The 9,848-nt window shown below is 52.3% G+C and overlaps 1 protein-coding gene across 1 annotated transcript; it reads left to right on the top strand.

The window, feature by feature from the left end:
• The first annotated feature begins 7,121 nt into the window (after positions 1 to 7,121).
• Positions 7,122 to 8,861, top strand: HOXB1 (homeobox B1). Its single transcript, XM_065651215.1, has 2 exons — positions 7,122 to 7,815; positions 8,536 to 8,861. The coding sequence occupies exons 1-2, from the start codon at positions 7,122 to 7,124 to the stop codon at positions 8,859 to 8,861; spliced, it is 1,020 nt and encodes a 339-aa protein (XP_065507287.1).
• The last annotated feature ends 987 nt before the right edge of the window (positions 8,862 to 9,848 follow it).

Here is a 9,848-nt window from a genome sequence, read left to right as displayed (position 1 = left end):
TGGCAAAGGACACAAAGGCAGCGCTGGGGCCGCGCCCGCTCCGCGGAGCCCCCGCACATTCCGCGGCCGGTCTGGGGGCGGCGGGGCCGTTCGCCCCCCAGCCAGCTCTGCTTCTTCAGCCCACTCCTCCTCCTCTCCTCACTTGCAGCAGCAAATAGAGACGTGCCATAGCGCAGTTATTGGTATTTTAAACGTCCCGGACTACAACAACAACAACAAAAAGGCAGAAAGGGAGGATTCGACGGAAGTACAAAAAAATCCACCCTGGGAGCGTGGTGCCTGCCGGCACTTTGGTCAACAAATAAAAGCTACACAGGAAAGAGGGCTGAGGGCTCAGGCTGAAGGAGGCCTTTCTTTCCTTCTTTCTTTCTTTCTTTTTTCCTTGCCTCTTTTTCAGCAGTACAAACCAGAACCTCCCGAGCCTTATAAATCCGTGATCTCCTGCTTTCCACGGCCGTTTGTGCTGCTCCGTCCCGCTCGCCGATCCCTTTCCCAAAGCTTTCTCGCAACATGTAATTTTAAATACAAAACTCATATATCAGGGAGGGTGAGGCAGAGGGGGTGGGGAGGCTTACGAATGAAAAGGGGTCAGCGCAGAAATCAATCGCGGTGACACCCAAAATAAATCATATTACGTCTTTGCTAAGTCATTGGTGTTTCCTCAGACACGGCAGAAATTCGGTGGGCGTTCGAGCGGGGTTTGTGCGAAAGGACCGCGGAACGGAGGAGCCGGGGGGGCGGCGTGGGACAGGGGGCGAGCGGCGGGGCCGGGGGGATGACACACCCGCGGAGGCGGCCTTAAAATGGTGCGGGGAGCCGCGGAGAGGAGCGGAGCAGCCATGGCCGGCGGCGCGGCCACCAGCCCCGTTCTCCGGGCTGCGGGCGGGGAAGGCGCTGCCGCGGGGAGCAGAGCCGAGCCCGCTGGGGCCCCCGGCTCCCCCCGCACAGATCTGGGCCCTTGTCCGGGTTGCTCGGTGCCTGGAGCTCGCCTGGGTGGTGACATCCTCCCCCTCCAGCCCGCAGTCCCCGGGGAAAGCGTGGAGTCCGGGAAGCTTCGCTTGGTCGGCCGATATTCTATTTCGGATTAAAAGCATCGGAGCCGGGCTCGCTTTCTACTCTGGGCTGTAAAAAGAAATAAAATGAAATAGAGAAAGCCCTCGACAGATGTTTTCGAAATTGCTATTCGAAGACCTGGATTATGTCTTCTGCTGCAACAAAGAGGAGGTTGATTTTACGGCTACCTTTGTATTTTTAACAATATTGCCAGCATCTTTCCGTACCAAACGAGCAGACGTTTCAGACCTCACTCCGAGAAGGAGTAGGTTTATATTGAAAATCGAAGTAGCTTGCAATTAAAGTATGCAAGGGAACATTACTTAACACCTTCCCACAAATGGAAGGCAGCGCCCAGTGCACACTTTGCAGTGCCTGCAGACGAGTTGCCTTCGCATCCCAGCCTGGGAATCGGCATGACCCCCCGCATCTCACCCATTCCTCTCCGCTCCCGAAGTCCCATGCGGGGGTGGGGTGGAAAAAAAAAAGCCCAGACACAGCCCAAGTACCACAGAAGGCTATTCATTATCTTTAAGTTTATTTAATATCTCCAGCTTCTGGAACATACTCAGCGGCAGAGTTGGCACTGCCAGACGTTGTCTATCAAAGAGCCATTTGTTCCAGTGTTTTACATATTTCCCCTCTCGCCTCCTCCCCCTCGCAATCTTGAATACAGGCTTGGTGGGGGACGGCGGGAGCAGGGGATCAGATGGTTGGGAATGGCCCACGCCAAGACCCCCGAGTGTCGCCGGGCGGGCCGGGCTGGGGTGGCCGGCGACACTCGGGGCTCTTGGCGTGGATGGCTCAGCCCTTACCGGTCCCCTTTTGCCTCTTGTTCCACTGCAAAGTACGTGCATATAGACATATAAATCGATTCTTTGCAACGGATTTCCACAAACACACACGCCTTTTCCGTGGGGAAGGGAGGAGGGGAAAAGGAGGGGACAAGAGGGACATCGTCTTCTGTAGGGTCCCCCTCTCTGCATGGGGCACATGAAGGAGCAGCGGGAGGTGGGACGGAGACGGGGAAGGGGTTTCCACGAGCCCCCCAAAGTAAACCCTGACACCTTATCAATAGAAATCTCTAACAAGGGCCCTTCTGCACATCATAATGACTTCTCCAAGTTGCTGCAGGTCTGGAAAGCATGCCAGTCACAGCCACAGATCAATTCTACACCCACGGAAAGTGACTTAATAAATGGAACCTCGCCAGTTATTATCCTTGCTAACAGCAGGCCCCTTCTTATTTGTCCTAATTAGCAAGACTGAAATGTCGGAGGAAAGAAGGGGAATATTCAATAAAATCTAAATTATTGAATGACTGTAAGATTTCGCCATTAGTTCAGCCATTCTTTACCTTCTTCAAAATGTCAAACAAATGGGGAATGCATATTTGCAACCCTGTCCTTCTGTTCTGTGCAACTGGAGGGCATATATTAAGCATATTAAACGTATCCCGCTCTTGATCGTTGTCAAAACACTGCAATTGCCTCACGATTATTAACCTAGAAATATGCAAATGAGATACGTTCGCACGTGTTGTAGGGATGCTAAAGTAATATTTATCTTGTGCTGATCTGGTCTGGGGATGTGTTTGCTAAAGAGCTACTCGAAGCCCTGAAGATGTTGACCCAACCCCTTGGAGCCATGGGAAGGCTCAAGGCGGAAAAGCTTCTGGGAAGGAAACGCGGGCGAGACAGCGAGGTAGGAGTTGAACTTTTGAGGTGTGAGGTGGGAAGAGTTAATTTACCTGGGGAACCACCCCGACCTTCCTCCTGACTCCGACTCTCCGGGAATATCCCTCTGGGGAGCGTTTTCCCAGCTGAGCTGAACATCCTTCCCCAGTCCTGTGCGGCTGAGTAGCGCTCCCAAGGCTCCAGCACCACCGAAGGAAGGAGCTGCCAGAGGGAACCACCTTCTGCTCGCCATGCTGGCACCTCTCGCAGCGATGCCAGCTTTGCCAGTTGATTTTTCCCGGAGCTGCCCGAGGCCGGTCCTGAGCGCAGAGCCAGCCGAGCCCGGGCGAGGGTCCCTGGGGCGGGCAGGGATCGCCCGGAGCGGGGCTGGGCCGGGATGAAGAGCCCATTGGGTCCTCCCCACTGTGCACAGGAGCAGCAGATACAGACCTGTCTTGTGCTCTCACCGAGGTGAAAGGCTTAAATGAACCTCATTAGTGAGGCGACCCGACTTACAGACACACCTCTGCCTTGGGGACCACATAGAAATAGCCGATGTCACTCACAAGGAAACAGGACAGGTTCCCCAGAGCCAGCGGAGGGGGAATGGGATCTTTTGGCACAGGAAGAGATGTGATGTGAAGGGTTTGTGTCACCCTGAAAAATATCGAGAGAGGCATTTCCCACCCAAATCTTCCAGTCCAAGTGTTGGTCAGGAGCCCAAGAACACAAACCGTGTCCCTCTCCCTGGCTGAGAAGGCTCCCACGCCTCCGAGGGACACTGACCACCCGTGCCCGTCCAGGGACCCCACGGCGCGGTCCCGGTCCCGGTCCCGGTCCCGGTCCCGGTGCCGCTCGGGAAGGCCCCGCTGGTCCCGCCCCGAGGATTAGTGCCGTTTATCTTAATTGTCTCGTATTTATTGTGCAGCTCGGAGATAGCCCGCTGCTTGCGACTCGTTCAGAGGATTCCTTCTGCATTTCTTTAGACTCCCAGACTCTGAAGCATCTTTTCCATATATTATTTTATTTTCCCCCTTCAGTTTTTAGCCCCAAATATAGCTCAGCAGGCTATGATTTAACCAAGACACATGCCTGGGCTGTAAATTTCTCTGACGAATTCTAGGGACAAGTCCTTTTTTGTGATAACAAAGTCCGCAGCCAAACACGCACTCCAAGCGTCAGTAGCGCTTCTTATAAATCACCTCGCCAGGAGCCAGAAGTGACATTTCTTACGCACGACACAAACTTTCTCCGCAGAGAGTTATATTTAACTCTAAAACAAAGCATCCGAAAACTCTGAGCACTCCGGAGCCTTTGGAAATGTCTCAGTCCTTCTGTGTTGCCTGCACAGAAAACTCCTCGGGTCAGGATTTCTTGCAAGAGGTGTTTCCACAAGGGCCCTGTCCTACATGCCAGGAGGGCTGTTGCAGAGCCAACAAACCATCTCTTAGGGGAGGACTAAACCTCCCCTCGCTCCTCGCACAGGCTGCTCAGCCCCGAGTTTGGTGGAACCGCTTTATACCGCTAAAAGGGAGGAACTGCTCTCAAGAAAAGGCTTTTTTTTTTTTAATAAGACGTCTTGGAACAAAAGGCGTGGTTATCCATAGGGGGTCAAAAAAGCCCCATTTTGCTGATTTAGTAGTGAGGGGTGGGTGTGTGTTTTCACCGATGAGTGGCCTCAGGTTCTGTCACATCGTGTCCCTCGGGGTGCATGGAGGGGCCAAGGGCATGGGATGCCTTTGGGGGACATGAGTGGTCTCCCGCCACCAAGAGCTCCGCGGAAAAAACATCTTACGCTGCTGCTGAGCCCCCGGTTTCTTGCCTGCTCATCGAATAGAGCCCGAGCTTTGGCGTGGTGGCTCCTGAGGAGCTTGTGTCGGGAGGAGGGAGCAGCTCCTGGGCAGCAATTTCTTTGCCCAGGAATCAAAGAGCTAAAAATCCCCACTCATCCTCTATCCCCATGCATCGCGAGATATTTTATTTTAGTCCTGTTGAGTGAAAGAGAGCAGCATCCACCAAAAGGTGGTGTCTGTGGTTTAGGAGGTTGGAATAATTACGGTTTCCTTCAATACATAACTGAAAATCGACTAATAAATATAATGAAAGGCTGAGCAACTGTTTGTCGGCTATGTAGGACAGAGCTCTGATAATTTGCGAATCTCAACCTACACTTTTTGTTTGACCGCCTTCCCTCTCTCAACCCCCCATGAAGGATGTTTTTAAGAAATAAATGTGTAAGTGATCGAATGAGGCTCACCCGACACTTGGTTGTTAACAACAACCTGTCCCACCCCCCCAGCTCACCCGTATCTCCGCTTTGCCCCAAAGCCGGGCTTGGAGGGGCTCCCAGGACCGCCCTTCACCCCTGCTCGGGCCGGGCTGTTTGCTGCTTTTTATGCCTCAAATTTTGATTCTCTCCCATTCGATTTTCACATCAACCAAATAAACTCTGCGCTTTCACCCCAGAGCTGCCTCAGCTCTAAACTTTGGTTTAGCTTTCACGGGGATGAGATGGATAGCAAAACTTTTTCCTCCCTAACTCGGCAGCAGAGAGCTCTCGGAGCCAGTTCTGGAACTCCACAAGACAGCTGCATTTTAATGACATAAAGCATCCCCTTAATGTAACAGTGGAGTGAGATCATGGTGGAAAATTATCAGACAATATGAAACAATTGATTCAAGGATGAAATAAACATCTATCCTTTTCTTTTTTCATTTTACACCCATAAATCATCTATTGTAAGCATCGTTTAAATATAATACATTCAATTTAAACACGAATGCAACATAATACAAAAAGCACTCCTGGAATCAAATTAGAAACCGATTTCTTTTGCAAGGGGAATGACATGAGAATTGCTTTGAATCTTTATAATCGCTTTCGCTAGTTTTATGCAAAAAAAGGAGGTAGCGAGTTTCAGAGAACATTTGTAACCTAAAAGATTTTCTTACTGAGTATCTCAGCATCAGCAAAGTGGGCAGAATAAATGAATAAATAGGCACGCATCTCTGGAAATCGTTTTCTCCTTATTCTTTTTATTGAAGGGCGAGAATTGCATTTGGCTAAAACTCACGTTTTCTCGGGGGGATTTAAGGGAGGGAGAAGGCTGGTGCCGTCGCTGCCTGTGTTGCAGTTTCTTAACAAATGTCGCTCCAACGTGTTGCATCAGCCAAACCTACCAACTAAAGGACGTGTTTATGCCTTTCAAAGTGAACTTTTGGCCTAGGGGGAAAAAAAAAAAAGAGCCCTCCTGGTTCTTCTTAGAGGCTGAACAACCAGTAAATATCCTGACAAGTAACAAATGACTGTGGGCGTCATATTGTTGGGTGCTCTTGTCTTCCTTCTGCTAACAAGTAAATAAATGTTGCCTACCTATGTTTCCATTCTGTGAGCAGTGGAGTGGCTGGGCTGAACTCAGGGTCTTTCCACCTACTCATCAGCTGGACTCTGCTGCAGCCTGACCACAGATTCAGGGGAAACATCAAACCAGGTTCATCATAGAAAAGCGGGGCTCAAAGTTCCAGTATTGGTTAAAGCCCTTTAAAACTTGCCCTGTTTTCAGTGGTAAATGTGCAGGTAGGTGGGTGCAGGGGTGAAGGATGGACAGAGAGATATACAGGTAGACACATGGATTATTTTTCGTTCCATTCCTCCAGCTGCTAAGATGGGCATGGTATTTCTCCAACAAAAGACATTCTGTCTTCCTAACTTTATTTCATTGCCTCATTAGAATATTGATTTAATTACGGTGCTTTTACCCACACTCGTCCTAGACACAAAGCCCGTGCGGCAAAATTAAAACACATGGAGTGTATTTTTCTTAGAAGCTTTTATGAGACGGCTCAGCCCAGAAAACGCCAAACATGTTCAAGCCACTTGCCAGGGAAAAGTTTCGAAATGAATGAAATAGCATCCTTTTGTGGTTCGGAAGAAGCGCAGTCAGACCTCCCTACCTCTTCCCTCTGTCTTCCTTTTGTCACATGGAGCTGGGGTTGGGGAAAATCTTATTTTTAAGTTGGGGTGAGAGGAAGTTCTGCTGAAATCGGCTAAACGCATAACTTGGAGGCCTTTTTAGCACTTAAAACAGTCGTGGATAATTCTAACTCTTCCCCCGGCCCCTCTTCCCCCCACCTCCCCGCACCCCACCTCCCTCTTCTCTTTTAAAGTCTTTGAGGAAAGATTTTGACGTATTCGTGTTGTTATCAGATTGATGGGCAGGGTTTGATTGAAACCCCTTTGTCATGCAAATGTCAGGGCCTTGATGGATGAGCTCCGAGATGTGACCAACTTCAGGAGCCCCTCGCTCATTGGGCTGGGGCTGGACCACGTGCCCGCCCCCCCTGCCCCCCCCGGCCCCGCCGAGGGCTGCGGGGTTCGAGGGCCAGCGATGCATGGAAGGAAGTTTTACAGCTTTGACATACTATCTAAAGGTTGTAGGGCAGGCGGAATCCCCCCAAAACAGGCTGACCCTCCTCCATCAGTGGCAGATGGACAATACTAGGATGAACTCCTTCTTGGAGTATGCAATTTGTAACCGTGGGACGGGCGCCTACCGCCATTTAGAGCAAAGCTCCCCTTCCTTCCCCTCTTGCTCAGGTAGCCCCGCCAGTGACACTTTTAACGGGGACGGCCGCTTTGGCGTGGGAGGGAGCGCGGCCGCCCCTCTGCCCCAGCCGAGCCCCGGCTGCCCCCCGCCCTCCGCCGGCCGCCCCGGCCCCTTCGCGGCCGCTGCCCCCGCCGCCGGGTACCCGGCCCAGACCTGCAGCTCCAGCTACGGGCATCCGCAGCTGTACCTCGGGCAGCAGGACGCGGATGGGCTGTACTTCCCAGCGGCCGGGTACTCGGCCGGCGCGGGGTCCAGCCTCAGCTCCCTGGCAGAGAGTTACTGCGGGGCGCTGGCCGCTGGGCAGTACCAGCAGCAGCACCTTTACGGGCAGGAGCAGCCCAGCTACTTGCCCGGCGTTTACAGCAACCTCTCGCCTTCTTTAAACGAGGACAAAGAGCCTGCGTGCCCCTCCGAGCCGGGCCCCAACACCACGCAGACCTTCGACTGGATGAAAGTGAAGAGGAACCCGCCCAAGACAGGTGAGTTTGGGGAGCGCAGAGCTGGGCGAGGATGGGCCGCAGTCGGGGAGAAGGGCGGTGGGGCAGCTCCCCAGCCCTGCAAGGAGAGGTTGCCTTGTTGCCTTCCCCGGGGTTGGTACCCAAGGTAACTGGGCTTATCTTCCAGGGGACCACGGATTTGGCTTGCCTTTTTTTTTTTTTTCTCTGCGGAAAAGCAGCTAGAGATTTTCCAGACACATCTAATGGAGGGTCCCTGAGCTCAGTTTCCCACAGGCCCAATGTGATTTAAGCCCAGCTCAGAATAGGAAGCACTCCAAGCTTCCTGTTTCTTCCACATTCGTGGCTTCCATCTCTCCTATTCTTCAACTTCCTTTTCCACAATCTTCCTTAAATCACAGCCTTCCCTCCTCCCCCCATCATCACCCTCCCCTTCCACTCCTTCCCACGCACGTTCAAGTTTCATGGCAGTTTGCAGGGAACTGGGAGGGAATGGTTGCAAGGGAAGGGGTCAGCCCTGCAGAGCCCGGGGAGCTCTGTCCCTCCAGGTTGGATCCCTGGGCTGGGAAGCCAGGAGTAGCTGAGGATCCGGGGGGGAACACGAAGCTCCGGGGTGGTGGAGGGACCAAATGCCCAGGAGAGGAGAGGAGCGGGGGGAAATCCCGCACCCACAGCCCCCCCTTCCCAGCCAGGGAATTAATTGCTCTGGCTGCTTCTGCCCTCTTGGTGTTTGCTCCTTAACAGGCAAAGTGTCGGAGTACGGACTGCTGGGCCAGCCCAACACCATCCGCACCAACTTCACCACCAAGCAGCTGACGGAGCTGGAGAAGGAGTTTCACTTTAACAAGTACCTGACCCGGGCCCGAAGGGTGGAAATAGCCGCTACTCTGGAGCTCAACGAAACCCAGGTCAAGATCTGGTTCCAGAACAGGCGAATGAAACAGAAGAAGAGGGAAAAAGAAGGTCTTGCCCCGGCTGCTGCCTCCAGGGCTGCGAAGGAAGCAAGTGAAGCCTCAGATCAGTCCAACTGCACCTCACCTGAGGCCTCCCCCAGCTCCGTGTCCTCCTGAGCCGTGTCCCCCCGGGACACGGGACCGGCTGCTCCCCGCACACCCGGCAGACACACACACGGACACGCGAGGTCACGCTGCCTCCGCGCCGTCCCTTTAGCTCCGGCCGTCTCCACACGTGTGATACCAATTCCCCCACTTGAATTTCTCTCTCTTAATTTATAGACCCTCTGTAAAACACTGGACTCCAAAGGAGCAGCCGTGTCCTCATACATCCTTAGCAATAGGCGTTTGGCTCAGGGACGTTTCTCCCTCTCCTTTCTCCCTCTCCTACAGGAACTGCACTTTCAACTACAGAAACTTTAAAACGAATTTAGTTTTCTCCCGTTTTCAAAATGTGCACAACGACCTTTGCCTGCAAGAATCCTACGTTTGATGTGTTTTTCTTCCCTGCGAGACTGTAAAAAAAGTTTGGGGCATTTTCTCTGTTTCCCTTTTGTTTACTGTATGTATATTTTGGAATGAGATTTCAGATGCCCAAGATGCTAAAGGCCTCTGCAAAGACCCGAACACCCAGAAAAAAAAAAAAGGAAAAAAAAAAAAAATAGCAGCAACTCCTTCTTTACCATTTTGCACTATTACTGCTTTACAGGGTTTTCTACGCGCTCTGCACCGATGGCTGTTCCCGGCCCCGAGGACGAGGGTTGTGCTCTCAGAGCAAAGGAGATGAGGCGCAGGCTGAGCTGGGGGTGCTCCGGGGTGTGAGGGTGGGACAGGGCTGCGGGGGGCGCGGGGCTGGGCTCCCCACCACGGATGCACTGCCTGCTATTTATTGTACGTCTCGATAGCCTGAAGTCTTGAAGTGAAGTAGCACGGTTCCTGTGCCCCTGCCCTCTGAAGCTTATGGGAGCCCGATAAAAACATTATTTAACCATGGCTAAATTGTTTCCCTTCCCCGCGAGAAACTCTAGGGTAGAACGAACTGAAAACCATGGCAAATTTTGTTAAAGATTGTTTTAAAGGGAAAAACGTCATCGAGAAAAACTA

This window comes from Caloenas nicobarica, chromosome 24, assembly GCF_036013445.1.
Source record: "Caloenas nicobarica isolate bCalNic1 chromosome 24, bCalNic1.hap1, whole genome shotgun sequence".
NCBI classification, from domain to species: domain Eukaryota; kingdom Metazoa; phylum Chordata; class Aves; order Columbiformes; family Columbidae; genus Caloenas; species Caloenas nicobarica.
This window is presented reverse-complemented; position numbering and strand designations above follow the sequence as displayed.